Consider the following 19,031-nt stretch of genomic DNA (forward strand, 5'->3'; position numbering starts at 1 on the left):
GGCCCAGAAAGATATCCCGAAGATAACTTCGGTTCATGCAGCAGTGATTGACAGGGGGCGGATGTAATACTCGGCTTTGTCATTTGTTTAGCTTGTAGCCAGTCCGAGAAAGCTCCTTCAAGGGAACCTCCAGTAAAGGTAGAAACACCGCCGTTGAGAGAGAGAGAGATAGAGAGATAGAGATGAAGAGAGAAAAAAAATAAAAGCCAGTTTCACGCTTTTGGAATAAGATGAACCAAAGGAGCTGCTATTGGTATTCACAGACAAGCGAACGACGACGTTCTAGGCATTCTGCATCCGCTGTTTCTATAGCACCTAAAGACAAGCGTTCACCGGCGAGCGCACTGGGACCTTCGAAACATTTGGCGTCAATGGAGGCAAAGCCAGTATGATGGCCGCGCTCTCTCTTACATTCTCCTTTCAACCCCCATCCACCGGTCCAAGCCCTAGCACGTGAGCGGAGATGGTTTACCGAACGGTGATGATGATGATTGATAATGATTGCTATGCATTTGTAGCGTGGTAACGCTGCGTCATCTTACCAAAATTTTATATGCCTATGTTTTATATTTAAATTTTTAATATTAGCGCTGCTCTTAAGGCAGGCACAAAGTACATATTTTTTTTGTTACAGGTGGAAGCTGTCCTACGCAATATTCCCTTCTCTGCTTCTCATCCACCAGCATTCTATCTTCTTTTCGTTGCATCGACAGCCTTGAAGTTACCTCCGTCTGCGCTACCCTTAAATCCTAGGGCTTCTAGAAGCCGAAAATTTTTCTCATGTAGATTTGGATGGATACACCCGCATTCCAACACGATGTGCCGCATAGTTTTTTTTTGCGCAGACCACGCATTCCCCATTATTTTAGTATGCTTCCCCACAAAGCTTTTAGTTCTCAAGCAACCTGCTCTATCCTCAAAAATCAGAGCTCTGTCCTTGGAATCACTGTAAAAATTTTCCTTTTATCATGTCCGATTCCTCAGCCCTGTACATCTCTAACGACGTTATAACATCAATTTTTTTGTCCATTTATTGGTTCCTATCGGCCTTGCTTATTTATTGACTGCCTTGGTTGTCTTCAGTTCTCCACTGTTATTTCCGTATTTCATCGAAAGCCTCCTAGTTATCCCTAGCTGCTGCGTGTCTACCCTTTTCATGTAGAGGCACCTAAAAACTTAAGCTGTCCACCTACGTTGATTAGCTTTCCACCTACGGCAGTCGAGGCGGTGGTGCTATCTCTCCGCACAGGCACTTACCTTCGCATGGCGTGTCGGACACCACCGGATATTGCGAGTCCCTTCACCGCTCTGCTGTTTAATAATTTTTATTGAGCGATATGGGCTAGGGAAATGTGGCACCGGAAGTTTGTGGTCGGCGGTGACAATGGCAACTAGTTTCGCAAAGCCGATCTGTACGCCCGGTTTAGAGCTACCCAGCGCGCCCTCCCATTGCTGGTCACGAGTTAATTAAGAGAATGTATTTGAAGTAGAGGCCCAAGAGATAGCCGTCGATTAGTGCTCCCTTCGCCAGAAAACGTTCTTTTTTGAGCACAGTTACGGCGTTTGAACGCCAAGATTTACCGTGTTGGAGCTGAGTCCTACAAATTCGAACGCCCCCTGTGAACTTTTGCACGTGTAGAGACGAGGGTCACGTCAAAAAAGGGTTCTTGACAGTAACGTAAAATAGGTAACGTTTCATAATATTGAGACGAAAGGAAATGCTTTAAAACGAAGAATGCCAGTCGAGTAGGCAGATACGGTAGCAGTGTGGTTTACATGTGTATGTCAAAGTTTACATAGCTATAGGTTGGTTTATACTGAAACATAAATTTATTCTCGGTGGGGGCCGGTATAGGTAGTAGTCGGCACAACCGGTATCGATTGGTGCGGGCGATACATTTTATGCGAGCAGTCGCAGATCACATTGAGACCGAAGAGAAGCTGGTGACATCAAGGATGAAATTTAGCGCCACCTGACGGAGCACGCCATCCATGCACAGCAATATTTTGGCACATTGGCCCACTTACCGCTCCCTTCTGCAGGCAGTTCTTTATCAATAAAGCGGAACATGCTATGAATGAAAAACTACCGTCTTGCTTGTAGATTATGTGGTTTGGCTAAATATCTTTTACGTGGGGTATTTTGGTTTCTAGGTATTCTGGACGGAAAAAGAGATTGATTCGTATTATTGAAAACGCATCTTTTTTTTTTGGTGCGTAAAGTTTTAAACAATGATATATTATCAGTGAGTCTGAGTACATACTTAGGGAAGTTCAGGCGTTGTAATCCCTCGACAAAGTCATCGCCCTTGCTAATAGCAAAAGACAAGCAAAGTATCGGCGGTACTTTACTGTTGCCGTGTTCGTCGATATCAAGTCAGCGTTTGACTCCGTCGAGCATGAAGCCATCCGCTAGGCACTGAAGTCTTCAGAGGCCAAGAGCCGCATGTACGCATGGTTTCCGGACTACCTCTCCGATAGGTATGTGTACATGTCTACGGACTGCGGCGACTCATCGCTACACCACGTGACTAGTGTTCCCTAGGTTGGGGTGCTGAACCCTACACTATTTAACATTGCCATAGTTGGCCTGGAGAAATGCGTTCCCCAGTGCGTAGAAATCTCTCCGCGCCCGACGACATCTGCATATGGACACCTGGTCGCAACAGGCGAGTGTTACGCAGAATGCTGCAGCGAGCAGCCGCCTCCATTGCGGAATTTCTTGCAAATCAAAGATTACTGATTTCAGGAAACAAATGTGGCGCGATAGCCTTTACAAAGCGTGACCTTACGCGCTACGGCATCACTGTTGGACGGAGCGCAATTCCGCATGGCCCGACCCACAAGTTCTTGGAAGTAAGATTTCATAGTAATCTCGCCGGGTCGCCTTATGTTCGCCACCTCAAGAACAAGATTACTTCATTCGCGCGCATATTACGCATGCTCTCAACCAACACCGGTGGTTGTTCAGTCTATTCTCTTCCACGGGTATACAAAGCGCTTTGCGTTGGCCTCATGAGTTACAGCCTCCCTGCTTTGGCCCCTCTATCAAAAGGAACTGTCAAAGCGGTAGAGAGCTTGCAAGCACAAATTCTGCGGGTCTGTATCGGCGTTACAAAGACAATATCTACCATCAGAAAACTGACAGAATACTGGCAGCTCTCACCACCTGCTCTAAGCACGCAGGAAGTGCTTCGTGCGCGTCTGGGGCTCGCGGGAAGACTCCGGGGCCATCCCCTAGCGACAAGCTGAGCCAAAGAAGTGAATAACTGTCTGCCGAAGAACTATGCAGAGCCTTCACCTCCTGAGCACCCGCCCTGGATGTTCTTGCCCATACAAGGAAGGTGCATATTCCGGCTCCCACACTAAAGTTCTTCGCTCTGGATTACATTTCGTGGACATACTGAGACCAAACTCATATGTACACTGATGGGTCGGTGTCATCAACGTCATCCAATATTGGGGTGTGGATACCGTCATCACGCACCACCATCAGTGACATGCTCAGTCACAAAACGTCAACTACGGCTACCGAACTGGCAGCTCCGAAGGTGGCTTTCGCTCACATCAACAAGCAACCCACACGAGAGTGAGCCATCTTTACAGACTCAAGGGCTGCACTTCAATGTCTAGCGTCTTCTCTAAAAGACCAGCTTGTACCTGACATACACGATTTAGAACTTCAAGCTGTACAACCGCACCATCACATTACAGTGTATTGGATTCCAGCCAATTGTGGTATAACCGACAATGTGAAGGCGTACATTGCTGCATCCATTGCGCATAACTATCGTGCATCGGCAATATCCATACCATTCTCCATGAAAGATGCACCTGTACTTGCATCCAGCTTGGCATGAAACCTGCAGCGGGCAGCCTGGTATGACTTATCACGTTAGTACGAAACGCTATCTTCCATTGACTATAACCGCAAATTCAAAATGCCACCAGTACTCTCCAAGCCGATAGAAGCAATTCTACATCGCATGAGGTTGAATATATCGCGTACACGCGCAACTTCCTCTTGATTGGTCGACGGAAAGTTTTGAATTAAAACACTTTTATAAAATTGGTGAACTTATTAGGGCATTGAAAAAGGAATGGCTTGAAAGCCAATGCGGAGGCAATTTGTTTTTTTTTTTTTGGTATAATATTTTACTCATATTTATAACCAAATGATCGCCTGCTATGCAAGCAATGCGTAGGTAAAGTTTTCTAAAGCCTCTTGGCCAGTTGTCCTGATGACTACAGGACATTTATATTTCGGTATATATTTTCCCATCACCTAAGACAGCCCCCCTGGTTAGTAAGCATCCACCCACGTAAAAGAGTTTTCCAAATATTGAATCTTTTTGCTAGATAGAGATGCAGTACATTCACACCTGGTTCTAAGGCGACCAGATGCAAGCGTATAAAAGGTGATTGGCGTAAACGCGGGCCTTTTTATTTGGCAAGCCTAAAATGGGCCCGAAAGAAGAACAGGTGTCAACAAGGTTGCAACTATTTTTTTTAAGAAAATCTGAATACACGAAAGGGAGGTCAGAATGGGAACAACAAAAGCTATACATGACAAAAAACTGATAAGCTGAAGGTATTGTGCAGCACATGTAATGCGAAATTTATGGGTGGTTCGGAATAGTATGGCCATATCATAGCCCATTTTTAGCCGAAGATTCGAAGTAATCCTTCGGGGTGTCTACTTGTTTTTAGGGCATCTTACCGTTGAGAAGCAGCAAATGTGGATTTGTACATAAAAACACACAATGCGTGATTGGCAGTTTAGTGGCCGCGAAATAATAAATTGCGTTCCAGATAGTGATGATTTTAGAAGATTAGTCGATTATAAGGTTAAACGCACAGCAGCTGCCCTGGGCTATGAGGTGCGGCGTAGTGGAGCGTTTGAGAGTAATTTTAACACTCTCGGGATCTTAACGTGCGCCCTAATCTCGACACACCGCTGTTCTTGCTTTTCGCCTCGGACAGATGCTTAGCCACGGCCGACGCGATCGAACCCACGCTTCTGGGCTCAGCAGCACAATGACATAGCCAGTTATCCATGGCTGTCCGTAGGATGACATAGCCGTTAAATGCAATCGCTTGGGTAAAACGCACCAGGTCGAATGACGCCACACTTTGTTGGTTATTATATTTCTCTTAGTTATGGCATGACCGGCTTTTAGGATTTTTGTCTCGAAATTCGCATTACCAATCTTCTTTATTTCACCGCTCTGATCGAAACTATCACTGTTCCTAGACTTGGGGCCTCACATGACGGCTCAGGTATTGATACTCAGGATATACATCGCCCGGATTCCAGAGACTGTTATTATAATCAGGGATACCTTATGAGTTATGTGGACAAAGGAGACCAAAAATACCACTTTTCTAATTGTAGTCTCAAGCAAATTCAGTACACCATGAGGTAAGTGGTCATGGTTTACTCAATAATAGGACTTGGTTTGAGGTGACCTAATTAACTTCCCCTATGGATGAAAGAGCTGGGCCGGTGTTTTGACATGTTTTATACAAAACTAGTGTTCGCAGCTTTGCTGATACTTTTCTTTAAAGGGGCAGTGACACAAAAATTTAGCATCTTGTTTTTTTGTTGCGATAAGTAGCTAGTGACCTACTTGTAACCTGTAGAAACATCATTTGTTTCAGCGTGCGACGGTTGTTTAATTAGAGGCATTTTCAATGCGGCCAGTCGCAGTTTCGGTTTCAGCGGGTGCCGCGAAACGATGGATTTTGTGTGAACAAAGCTGACCACGAGACCGTCGGAGCTGCCGTAGCACTGTCGCATCCGCATCGCCGGCAGTTTCTGCGCATGCCCTCACGTACTGATCTCGTGAGGCGCCTAATGAAAAAGCGACCGTGGACGTGACGCAGGCGCTGCGAGTGCAGATGCTAGCGCGGCTAAAGAACGACGCGCGACGCTCGAGACATTGGGTCACGGGTGGCAAGACGAGCGCTGGGAGCAGCTGGCCGGTCTGCCGACAGGTCCGCCTACAGATGTGTTCGGCTTAGCACTGCGGCGGATATTCGATTGCCGCTCCCTTAAGCGGTGCAGATGACAATATGTAATGCAACTCGCCATCGCATCATTAAATCCTTTCTCATATAAGCTGCCATGGTTGCGACTTGGGTACAACTTTGTGCAGCGGTAACAAGCTATCACTCGAGCTACCTGCGCCGGCCTGGGCCACTTTGCGGCCGTGGCCGCCGCGTGCACAGCGACCGTGCGGCTCGCTCAGTGGGCTTTTCGTGTCTCCGGTGCATTTTCACGTCCTATGTAAATAAAAAGTAATAGAAATAGAGTGCCTGGAATGGCTGTAGACCTTTGGTCGCGGCCTGCTGCCCGATGAGCTGACGAAATCACGGCGCCTCCGCCGCCAATGAGCGGAGCGTTCGTTCTCGAGAGCAGAAGCTCCGCCCTCCGGCCCTTCGATTGGAGCGGCGAGCCGGGCGAGCCGGCGAAAAACGCCGGCAGTGCGGTAGAGGGAAACACAAACTCGCGACGTGCTTGGATGTTGTTTATTTACACAATATTCACGGGATCTCGATTGTGCCTGGTCATCTGCTGGCTGCTCGGTGGCGTTTCACACACTTTAATTTGATTTTAATTATGTTCTAGGATGTATTCGCCGCTGATATTTTGCAGATGATGTGTATGTGTTCACACCAATCTATCTTCGAAGTTATCTCGCCTCAAAATTTTGTGGCAGTACCCCTTTAAGCAATCGCTTTATTAAAGAAGGCTATATTAGCAGGCTTTGCCAAGAATGGTGCTCTTAAGGCTAAAGGTATAATATTAAGGCGATGCAGGTACACCAGGAAAGCGCCAAAAAACGGATATAAGGGGCGCGGTATTACTACGGAATTCCTAAAACACGGTGAAACCAAAATTATTTTACCGCAGTTGTGCAAAGTGCATTAAACATGCAAACAACAGCATTGGTTACAACTTTTGTATATATATATATATATATATATATATATATATATATATATATATATATATATATATAGTATAAGTAAAGAGTCGGATACACAGCAAGAACAATAACACACAATGTTTACTTACGTAGCGGCAACGGGCCTTGCCTTCATCAGAGTAAAGTTACATGATTTTGCTGTCGCAAACATTTTGAACACATTTCTTATATAGGTTTGCATAAAGATGTAAGAAGGAGCGAAAAATATTTCGGAAATTGAGAGTGTGCATACAGGCAGGCTACACCTATGTTACAACATCAACAAACAAACAAACAAAAAATAAAAAAAGGGGAGGGGAGCGAGAGAGAGAAAAATGGGTCGTGTTAACAATGCAGAGTTCAAGGTTAACGCTAAACTAATTCTAAACGGGATCCGGACATTTCGGTCCAGCATGTTTCGGTGTGGACATTTCTGTGCACGGACATTTTGGTGCACGACGTCTTGGCCCAGACATTTTGAGTGAGGGGATGTCCCAGGCATTCTTTGAACATTTTAGCTTTAATATTGTAATTTCGTGACTTGATATGATTTTACGTTCGAGATTTGTGCTTGCGCTGCCGTTCGTGGAAACGAACGCTAAACCCTGGCGGAGCATTGCCCCGTGAAACCCAATTTTTGTAGTAGATGTTAAAAATGAACGTGGTTAATTTGGATCCATTCACGCATTTTTTGTTATTTTAACATTCCCGTGAACAACCTTTATACTGTAAGTGTTACCAAAGCGCTTTCCTTTCACTTCACCCAACGGTGCAAGACGCTGCTGCTTTTAGTCTATTCCTCCCCCCCCCCCCCCAAAGCAAAAGTTCGGCCAAAAAACAACAGAAAAACGAGGTCGATTAGGCGCGTGTGCATTTTGTTTTATTATTCTATCAATCAATCTCGCCTTCGTTGCATTCGGTGTCAGTTCTACTTAAAACTAACAAACCAACGATCGCGCTTACGGTGGCGTTACTTAGGGGAGGGGAAAGCTGAGCCCCGCCGGTTACCAGCCCCTAAGTAGAGAGAGAGGGGTGTCACTTGTGCTTCACCATTGCGTCGACTGGACTTCGAAAACTTGAAGGCGACTGTTGCCGCTCTCGTCACACTAGCCTATTCATTTTTTTTTGCTCCTTATAATGGGAGGAACCGATGTATACCTGGGGTGTCCATGATATGCGCGACTTGATGAGTTAATTCACAAGGGGGCGACTGAAGGCGCAGAATGAGCGATTCCTGGAGTGGGGGCGCCATCGCTATGACCGGGACGCGGGGAAGGGCGTAGCCAGCAAACGATACTGGCCATTGTGTTCTCAGCGGCTTTTTGGGTGGATTTTTGTGTCACATTATAGAGGTTTCGTGCGCCCATGGTGAATGTAAAGCTTTTTCTCTGTTTTAAACGCGAAGTGTGCTATCTAATTGTTCTGAATGTATCACCTAGTTCCTGCAAAAGCCTCCACTAAGAGGCTAGCAGTATGTTCTAAATAAAAAATAAAAAATCCCTGCGGTGATGCTTCGGAGTCCGTGAACTCCACCACGCTAGTAGGATTTGCAGGGGAAACCGAAAATAATATGGCTGAAAAAGAAATCTGGTCGAGATTCGAGCGTACAGGCGGGAGGTGGGAGGTGGAAGGGGGGGGGGGGGGGGCGCTAGAACAAAGAATTAAAATGTGGTAAATGTAGGCTTGTAAACATTAAATGAAGGTTGGTTGTCCCGAACACAATGGCTGGATTTTGTATGCACAACCGGTACGCGCTTAATCAGCATTTAGGACATTAGAACCTGTGGATGTTTTCCAAAAGGCCCGTTTTTCCTCCCCGACAATATCCTAGACCAGTGTTCGCGAATTCATTTTAGCAAGGCAGCGCAGCCTAGGTAATACTCTTCATAAGGTTTTCTTCATTCTGATGGGCTAGCTAATGTTTGTTACTTTTTGGATATCGAGAGTGTGCATATAATTTATGTAATTTGAGGGTGTGATTCAAAAAAATACAAAAGAGGCGGTAGACCATCGTAAACACGGGTCTACCGCCTCTTAAAAAGATCGAATATAAATTAAAAGCTAGAAGCTAAAAAAGCTAAAAGCTAAAAAAAGCGAATATAAATTAACAACCTCTCCTAAATGGAAAAAAAAACGTGTGCTAAAGAATTCAATTGGCTGATAACAGGTGTCCACAGGAAGAGGTATTAAACAAAAATATATAAATGTAGAATTTATAAAAATAGATGGCAAAGATCGAACATGACATCAAGCAAAAAAATAAATTCACTGTTCCAGATTGTTGTCCATAACCCACGTTAAGCGGAAATAAAAATATAACGGCTGTCGCAAACAGGCAAGCACCGGATAATTTGGTCGCCGAAATTTGGACACCGAAATTTCCACACCGAAATATCTTGCACCGAAATATCCTCTAGCCGTCTGGAGCTTGTCCGGTGCTCCCTGAAAAAATTCGCCTAGGAGCGTTTCTTTTGATGATGTTTATCTCCAGATAATCCGCTGCCGGTAGTGTTAATATTCTTATAATATACGTAGTTCGATGTGAGTTTTATATGTCTCACTTCATTTCGACCCAGGATTATCCGACACTATATTTTAATTTAAAAACCTAATTGTAACGTTAATGTAACGACACGTTCCAATTTTCGAAGGGGAACTGGGACGCGTTCCTTTCGCAATAAAGGAACTTGTAACGAGAACTCGTTTCAAAATTGGCAAGGAACGAGGAACGAGCTTTCGTTCCTATTTTGGAGGAACGTGTACAACACTGGTGGTATAGCGTGCCGGGCAACGGGCAGAAATTACAGGTGGCCGGGAATATGGTGGAGTAGATCGCGGGAAGAGGGGTGCGATGGAGAGAGAAGTTTGAAGGTGAACATTTTGACAGACTTCTGTCTGGTTGGGAAGTTACTAAACTGAGATTTATTTATGCTAAAAAACCGTCGGGTTTTGTCTATGTATTGGTTGGAGCATAAATAAATCTCAGTTCGGATAGGAGTTTGTATTCTTCTCAGGCTGTTGGCTTCTTGTCTCGATAACTGGGGATGTGGAGCCGGGTATATTCTTCTGCTTTGGCGATAATGGGCCAGAATGTCTGCATATTTGACGAGAGGTTGTGTTTTGGGAGCAGCAGGCGATGTTTGTCCCCCGTAGATAATGGCTCGGTGTACGTGCGCCCGAGCAGCGGCATGGGCCACCTCATTACCGGCGTGGGATGTGTGTCCGGGTATCCAGACGATTTCTATTTCGTGTAGCTGACCGTTTGTTTCGGAGGGCTGTTTTGGAGATGCACGGCAAAAAATTATTTGTACAGACTGTCGTCAGGCATTTCGAATTTTTTTAGAATGTTTCCAAAAACCGACCAAATTACGTCAAATTATTAAGTATTGCTTGAGTCAATTGGCTCACGTTTAATTTTTTCTGCGTCATAACTGTTTTGTTCACAGGAAGGCGGGAGCTTGGTGCTGGAGGGCCAGTTATTGGCGGCTGATTAATGCCACGGAAGAGTACCCTGGTATGACAATGAACATAACTGAGTACTGCAAAAGATTGTTTCCAAATGAGCGGAACGTCAGCGCTGAGCGTGTAAGTCACAAACAACTGCGAGCACAGACATTTCGGCGGTTTGCAGATAGTTTTAAAAGCCTCTAAACAAATTTCAATGAGCCAGGCATCCATCTCTTAACACCTTTCACACTTTTCAGGATGGCCTTCAACTTAGGAAATGCAAAGTACGGTGTCAATTTACGAGATATTCTTATGTATATCGCTACGGCCACTGGACAACTTCTTCGGAGACTTTCAAAGCTGTCAGAGACGCACTTGAGTATACCCCTTGCAAGAATGATACCAAAAAGGTAGCATCTAATAATTCTATATTCTACCTATTCTATCTATCCAGTATATCAATCTATTCGATCTATCTAGTCTGTCTATCTATTCTATCTTTTCTGAGGCAGTGTCAATATAGATAGTTCTTATAATGTCGCGAATGTTATTTTGGCAATGCCCTATTCACCAAAAGTGTTGGCCATTAGAGAGAAACACAAGATTGCTTATAAATCAGTGTTTCCCAACACAAGAATTGGACACAAAATTTTGTCTCTGTACGTTTTCGAAAACAGAAGGGATGCCATTGCCACAAAGTTCGGCTTAAAACAACGTTTTATGTGCTGGCAGAGATCAGTTGCCTAATTAGGACAAAACGAGAATACGCCTTCATTGCAGACTTGATTTCCCTGCATGTCCTGCTTATACTGTAACACAAGGGTTTGCTGACTGTTTTTAAATATGGGGCATCACGAAAACCGTCAGCCATCAACACGTATATTACTCTTAGCCATGTTTATTCTATACATGAAGAGCCCATCGTAATGCCGAAGAATGCTATAGGTTTTGTGTTTTCGTGCATGTGAACGCGTTTTAGCCTGTAATCAAGACACAAAAGATGTTTGTAGAATCCAATTCAGGCCATATAAAATGGGAAGCTTAATCAATCAATTAATCAATTGACGGCTCTCATATCTATAAAAATGACCTTGTTCACAATATACCTACTTTATTGTCACCTGAAATCCATAGGCAAAATCTAATGTGATCATGGTTATTTCAGTACGCTTCAACTTCAACTTGAAACAGCCAAAATGTAGGACGTTGTTCATGCATCTTAGGGGTCGTGTTGGGAGAAATCAATGGCCCGGACTTAGTAACTGCAGTCAACTACCCGTAGTGGGGCTTGCAAAAAGGAGTAGACAAGACCGAAATATCGCAAGGCAGATTAAGAGGGCCATACAGTGTAAAACAAGAAAACTGCTCTGCCCGGAAAGATGCCACAAGTAGGCTTGTAGGATTTCTAATGAACGAGTAGAGGCTCTGTCAAGTAAGGTAGCAGGCTTGCTTCCTCAATTTCGAACTTTAATGCTGGGAGTGTTTCCGAGCTGTAGGTGTCATTTTCGCGTTCTTTATAGTTGCCGATTTTCTGATGTCAATACATGCCTTGCTTTGTGAAGCTTGACGTTTGAAGTTTACTTACGATGAACAGAATACTAACAAATCATCATGTAACCAAGGACGACGGAGCTATTCTTCAAAGAACATACGTTTATTGGAGCGTACTTGTGCTTCGCAAAGACTCAAAGAAAATACCAGCGGCGTAGAAGCTCTCAATCAAGTGACGCGCGCTGACTGGCGGGGGCAAATCGAATGCCGCTGTGACTGCCCTGCGAGCATTTATCTTTTGGCGTGATTGCTTCTCAAATTGTCGAAATAAATCGAGAACACTGGAGATCAAACAAGATTATTCTGGTCTAGTGAAGACAGGGCAAAAGAATGTCCCTATGAACAAAATAACGCGTGCGCCATACATGATAATGGCGCATGCCCTTCGCTTGGGAAATAGATAACGCAGCCGGGCGGGGCCGGGCGATAAGAAAAAACGCCTAACTAAAATACCCCGAATGCATGGTTCGCAGCACTTGAGAGAAATGCGAGGATAACTGGAGAAATATCACAAAGTTCTGGCAGATTGCTTTAAAGGAATAGAATTCAACACGGTATAAAAAGGCGATGTGTCCTAAACAGGGTCAACAATAAGTGACTGGTAATCATGCTCGTTCTCCTTTCGACTTCGCGGTTGAGCACGTATAATTTTAGACCTCAAGTTTCGTGATCATTGTTTTCTCTGCCTGCTCTATTAAGGAAGGGTGAGAAAACAAGCCCCTCTTTTGGATAAATGCAGAAAAATTTAAAACACAGCTCATCGCGATGATTGTGTTTCTGTAGGAAGCATTGGTGGGTTTGGGAAACGTGCTCGTCGAATTTCTTAGAACTCGGTGCAGTCGGTTGAAAAGGTTAAGGAGTAGTTTACAGTATGCCGATGTTAAGCTATCCTCCCATAGGTATTGAATTCCCGTACCCAGAATTTAAAGACTCCGCCCCCCCCCCCCCACACACACACCCACAAAAAATTACAACAAACATTCGTGTCCGGCTGAGTATTGACACCCGACCTCCGGACTATAGGAGTTGAGTACTTTACCTATACAAAGACGAATAAATCCCCAACTTTAACACGGTGGAATCAGTGGGCGTGAGGAAATGGTCGAACAAACAAGGCTGATCACACGTGCCCCTTTTGTTATCTATGATCTAGTGCTTGGTTCAACAGTGTCTTCTTTGGGGACATCGTCGGGGTCGCTGCTTCTCCGCTCGTACAGAGTGAGAGGAAGTGGTTTATTTTATATAGAGGGGGAAAATGAATGAACTGGGGATATTTTTGAACTAGCCTGGGAACCCAATATGCAAGCAAGAGGGGGGGTGGGGACATAGTGTTGAAGAACGGGACAGGACAGAGAAAAGTAAAGAAAGGATAGATAGAAGAAATATGAGGGTTTGCTGATTTGGTTAGGGACACCACGCAGGAAACACACCGCAGGGCAGATGCCTGGGGCCATGCTGCGTCGGGGAAACAAAACTCCGAAGGAGCAGTGAATCGACGAGGCGGAGCTGCGATGTGAGAAGCTGCCCACGGTGGTCCAGAGCCTCGTTCTTCGCAGGTGGCAAATTCAGGCAGATTAGTGAGTACTGGCGAGTGGGAGTAAAAGTCCGCTTGTCCCGCCACACCGCAGAGCGCTCATCGCCAGAACAAGCACCAAACGCAGCAACTGATGCGCAGCGAAGATCGCAAACTATTAAGGCCCCGAGAAGACGAATGCGAAAACACGTCTGCACCCCTCGACATCCGCAACCAAACTCCTCGAACTGACCTCCGTCATCCCAGCCCCTACCCGAGTGCCCTCCAACCTTTCCTCGTCTGCTCCTCCTTCTTGCGCGTGCCGTAGAGCCCAAACCCCGGACGTCACATTAAAGTCAACCTATAAATCACCCACTTTAACACTGTGGAGTCCGTCGCCATATAAGAACCAACAATGCTGCATGAGCACACGGAAAACAAGCGCTAAACAAAAACACGGGACGAGGAGTAGACGGGACAAGCGCTGACTTTCAACAAAAGTTTATTGCCGCTCCAGCGCTTATAAACAAGACTGGGAGCACGAAGAGAGGGGAAAAAGAAAGGGAAACATCAAAAACGGAGGCCAAAAAAAGAAGAACAGTGACGTGCCGCCTACGATAAGAAATCCAATTCGTGTTTCGATAAAGCCACAGACGGCCTGCTGACGCATTGATCTCCCGACCTCGCTATCTCGGCCGCTTCCACAATTTCCCTTGTGAGGGCCGAGCGGTGAAAATACAAGATGGTAGTCTGGTCGTACAGGGGATGACACTGGTTACCCGAGACACATTTTTTACAGTGGGCAGCCAGCTGGCCGTCGGTGGCAACGCTCCGGACCTTGTTCTTGTGTTATTGTAGGCGAACGTTCAAGCATCTACCGGTCTGGCCGATATAGTGTCTGCCACACGACAAAGGAATTTTGTAGACAACGCTACGTCGGCATTTCACAAAAGCGTCTCTGTGCTTGATAGCGCAGATTGGTTTCCGCGCACGCGTGGGACAGCTCAACTTGAACAAAGCTAAAAGCTTGTTAGGCGCCGTGAACAAGACCTTGACCCCTGAACGTTGCCAAACTTTCTTGAGGTTATGCGATATTTTATGTATGTAAGGGATGACAGCTAGTTTTTCTTTAGCTCTTCTTTCTTTCAATCAATGCGTCAGCAGGCCGTCTGTGGCTTTATCGAAACACGAATTGGATTTCTTATCGTAGGCGGCACGTCACTGTTCTTCTTTTTTTGGCCTCCGTTTTTTATGTTTCCCTTTCTTTTTCCCCTCTCTTCGTGCTCCCAGACTTGTTTATAAGCGCTGGAGCGGCAATAAACGTTTGTTGAAAGTCAGCGCTTGTCCCGTCTACTCCTCGTCCCGTGTTTTTGTTTAGCGCTTGTTTTCCGTGTGATAATGAACCAACACGCCCAAACCTTCTCCCTTCTGAATGCTGAGCACACGTGTCTCCTTTGTTATCCACAATAGTTACTCGTGCTGTTCTGTCAAAGCTGGCTACAACTGTCTTCTGATTTTGCTTGCGAAGTTTCCGCTACAAATGTTATCACCGGAATGGTGCATCGGTTGTATGTTAAGAGTAGAGCTGCTGTTAATTTCCGAAATTTTGCGGTTGCCGAACAAAATACCGAGAAAACGCCAGCTGGTCGGGAGCGCGTGCATCGCGGCGACCGCCGAGCTCCGGCGATGCGAGAAGTGGCTTGACCGACAATAATACGGGCAAAAAATGCGAGCAGCGAGAAAATGCCGTGCGCTCGTGAGTGCGTGCCTTGCGGCTACCGCCGAGTTCCCGCCTGGAACAGTTGGTTTAGCAAAAAAAGAATAAAACTCCAGCGCTGTCATAAGGCCCTACCGCGCATGCAAAACGAAAACTCCAACGCTAACGCTGACGATGAAAAGACACCCTGCTTGATATGGGTCTCCGTGGCGGCCGCATTCTCTAGAAGCCGTTATGGATAATTGGAGACATGGCTACGAGTATGCCCCTCCTTCCCGACATGACCCTGCCCGCTACCACTGCCACAAGTTGATGACGAAGAGCTGGTAGAAGTCTACAATTCTGGGGATGACTTTGCATCCAGCACTCACTGCGAAGAAGACGACGACCTGTTCGATGCATATTACGACAACTTCTAGAACCGCAACTATGCCAGTAAACAATGATTCTCAAACTTTACCACTGACCGGCAATGCTCACCCAAAAATACCTTCGCCATTCAAGTCTTGCGCGTGAGTGCATTCTTCGCAGTTTTCTTTCATTTGCAATGACGTGGGTAGCTTGCTTTTCATGACCTGGGAGTGTTTTCTTGGTGGACCTCAGCATATACTTATTGTGCGGTGAATTTCTTTCTCGGGGTTGTGTTCAGCACTTTCGACGTGACCGGCACAGTTTTAATGTTCTACTTATTTAAGCGTTTCGTTACATATGCGGAAAAGGGCACTTTAGGCATGTTAATTCAACATTGCCCTTCACCGCTAATTATATTACTTTCTTTGGTGTATTACTGTTTATTATTCATGATTACATTTTATGCGCCGGTTTAGATTCTCGATAAATATGACCAAACTTTATCTTGCCCTTGAACTTTAGTAAAGCATTTGTCCTCGTCTATCATTCTGGTTTGAAATTGAAGCCAAGGAGATGAAACTTCCCTTTCAACCAGTATAAAAGGATATTGTCTTGTTTGAACCGGCACCATCCGCTCGTCGATGTGGATAGGAACTATTCTGACGGTCTTCCCGTAAACTCAGGTGTTTTGCAAGGGAGGGTCTTATAGCCGTTGCTTTTCTTAATATACGTATATCAGTGATCTTATGGCCTACAGCCAATTGTCGTTCAACCGCAGTTGGAAAGGTAGTGAATAACCTTTAAATGGTGACTGCAATACCCACGCACTATGTCGCCATCTTTAGTACAGCAGAACCTGCCCCCCCCCCCCTCACCACTGTCACTTAATCACCGTGGAGAGTTCTGGCTACTTTTAAAAATTAAAGTATACTTTTCTCGCAATCAGGGCAAGCACAGCCCAGGTCGTGTTTTTGACCATACGAAATGCTGACACATGCTCTGACAATGACTTCATTTCAGCCCTAACAGCTGTACAGCTACTCCAGCTACAACCAACCCGAAGCAACTATTTACCCGCGCACGCCAACTCAAACGTTTCCTATGCCGACTGAACAATCAGCCATACCAAGGAGTGACTGCAGCATTGCGGGAAATAAGCCAGTACACTGAAAGGACGCCGCAGGTGCTGCCACCTTTTAGTTTTAATGTCAGAATTCATAACCTAAAAGGGTGTGTCGTGTTTCGTCCATCTCAAGGCACCACCGCAGTCGTATCGCAATGTACAACCATCGTTGCTACATTTGTCTTTGGCTCCCTACAAAGCCGTATGTAACGCCAGTACGCTTTTCAGCAAAGATTTCTGAGACAAGACCCCAGCAGTGAAAAGAACTGCGGTGAAAACTCCATACTTCATTGTGCCTTCACTATTAATTGTTTAGCCAGCTCATATAAACACGGCTGAAGAATTTGGATGTGAAAGATTCTGCTTTCGAGAATTTTATACGTTGGTAGCTGGCCAACATGCGACGACCAACATGCATGACGACCAACATGCAACATGCATGCACGACCAACGACCAACATACATTCATGGCCAACATGCGACGACTCAAAGTTATACCTCTCAAATACGTCAACAATGGACACCTGATCCATAGCCGAGTTGTCTTCGCTGACACCTCCACCGCTAAGAGCAAGGGCAGCAGCAGTGAAACAAGTAACCGACTACGATTCAGGTTTTGATGGGCAAGCACAGGTAACTGGGTGGGCGATGGAGCATCGGTAATTTATTTGTTCATATGGGAAGCGAGTTGAAGAATTATGAGTAAAATTTCAGCTAGGATTTTTAATAATTTTGCGTGCAGTAAATATCAAGCGTGTACTTTTTTCTTTAATTCTGCTACAAGTGTATACTCATGAAATGGTGAAGTGGTCGCATCACTCTGGTTACTGCTGAAATTCACATCTGAAGTTATGCGTTTTACCATCATCTGTATTCGCGATAAATGGTGGAACATTTTTTTGCAACACGATTCTTTTAAACTAGATCGAACGTTGCTCAGAGAAGCGCAGTTTTTCCGCGCTCACGCTTTTGGCTAATTTGAGTTGTCTAGCCTAGCTCCAAGCGGTTAGAAGTAAAGTCACGATGAATTGGCATGTGTCGCTGTCCTGTATATCTCTGGACGTCTTGTGAGCTTTAATAATTTTAGTTATTTTGTAGCAGCATGTTCTGTGTACATCGCTCAAGAAACACTGTATTTTTAGTGGTGTTCAAGTTATTATTAAAAATATATTGTTTTTGTTTATTTTGTTTTTTGAAATACTTGCACCTGCATTAGCCTTGAATATGTAGCAGAACTTCTGTGTATTTGTATCCATTACATTTCCCCTGTTATTTTGTTCTTTTTATTCTGCTTCCGTTCGTTTTGGGTTACATGGTGATACGTTTATTAAGAAATATACAATACAATGGCATAGATTCGCCATGCAAAAATATGCAAAATAGCTCTTTTCTCACATCGTCGCTAGTTTTATATTCTGTGTAGGTAAACTGCAGTAACACTGGTCTTCAAAGTGAAGTGAATACGACAGGAAATGTTCGCGTTTATTGGCAAACTTGTTTGTTACAATGCTATTTCTTAACAGGTGTGCATTCAAGGAAAATGTGTGGGCAGGCGAGCACTAAAGAGGCTCGCGAGCACGAAACAAGGCAACAATATGGAATAATGAACGGTGCAAACAAACCGGCTTTGAATAAAACCAACCGCATGTTCAAAAACAAAACGAAAATAGCGGGAAAAAAATTGGCTACTGAAATAAATTTTAAAATCATGCAAAACAAACGAGTGCCTCGTCGCTTCAGCCGGATCGCCTTCGACCGCGCAGTCGTTTTGCGCAGCAGCCCATACAGGAGCTACCAACCTCACGCGCAGCGTCGTCCACATTATCGCCTACAGAACTAACCAGCCAGAAAGGGCGAACAGGATTTGCAGCGTAGCTCACGCCCGCAGCGCACTCAATTTTTATGTACAGTAGTTGAATGGGTATGCCCAGAACTCTTTCAACTTTGGTACTGTTTACGCTTCAAATCCCAAGTGTCACTTGATTGAGCATGCGCAGTGATCTGTGTGGCTACTGCGTGCATATAGGGTGTCTTGTAGCTCATGGCCAGTTCATCAACGTTGTTCGCCTCTGTGTATCACGACTATACATTGGTTACCAGTTTGCGCATGGGTAAAAGGTGTTTTGTAGTTTGGTTTGCATTGCGCATGTGATCATTTCGCCGGCGCCATGAAAAGAAAAATACCTAGACAAGGTAGACCAAATGATTGTGCTTGTTGGACAGTTCACGTTGTCAAACAAAAAAATTAAGGACACCAAATGTGCTGAAGCATATTTTGCGCATCGTCACTCATATGTCACTCATATAAAAGGGCAACTCAGCGCTGTAGAAGAGCTACCAAATGCTGTTCAAAAGCTG

The 19,031-nt window shown here is 45.0% G+C and overlaps 1 protein-coding gene across 2 annotated transcripts in view; it reads left to right on the plus strand.

Moving 5' to 3' along the window:
* LOC144141904 (venom metalloproteinase antarease-like TtrivMP_A) overlaps positions 1-18,349 on the plus strand; it is a 116,666-nt gene extending 98,317 nt beyond the window's left edge. Inside the window, exons 11-14 of one of the 2 annotated variants that reach the window (XM_077673373.1) lie at positions 5,255-5,422; positions 10,418-10,556; positions 10,676-10,828; positions 18,197-18,348. In XM_077673373.1, coding sequence (XP_077529499.1) covers positions 5,255-5,422; positions 10,418-10,556; positions 10,676-10,828; positions 18,197-18,277 — 541 coding nt within the window. In that variant the 3' untranslated portion in view covers positions 18,278-18,348. Of the gene's footprint in view, positions 1-5,254; positions 5,423-10,417; positions 10,557-10,675; positions 10,829-18,196 lie in introns of both variants that reach the window. The other variant, XM_077673374.1, reaches the window with a different exon arrangement.
* Positions 18,350-19,031: the final 682 nt, after the last annotated feature.

Source organism: Haemaphysalis longicornis, unplaced genomic scaffold (genome assembly GCF_048455015.1).
Source record: "Haemaphysalis longicornis isolate Haplotype H1 unplaced genomic scaffold, Haemaphysalis longicornis Haplotype H1 scaffold_6, whole genome shotgun sequence".
NCBI classification, from domain to species: Eukaryota; Metazoa; Arthropoda; class Arachnida; order Ixodida; family Ixodidae; genus Haemaphysalis; species Haemaphysalis longicornis.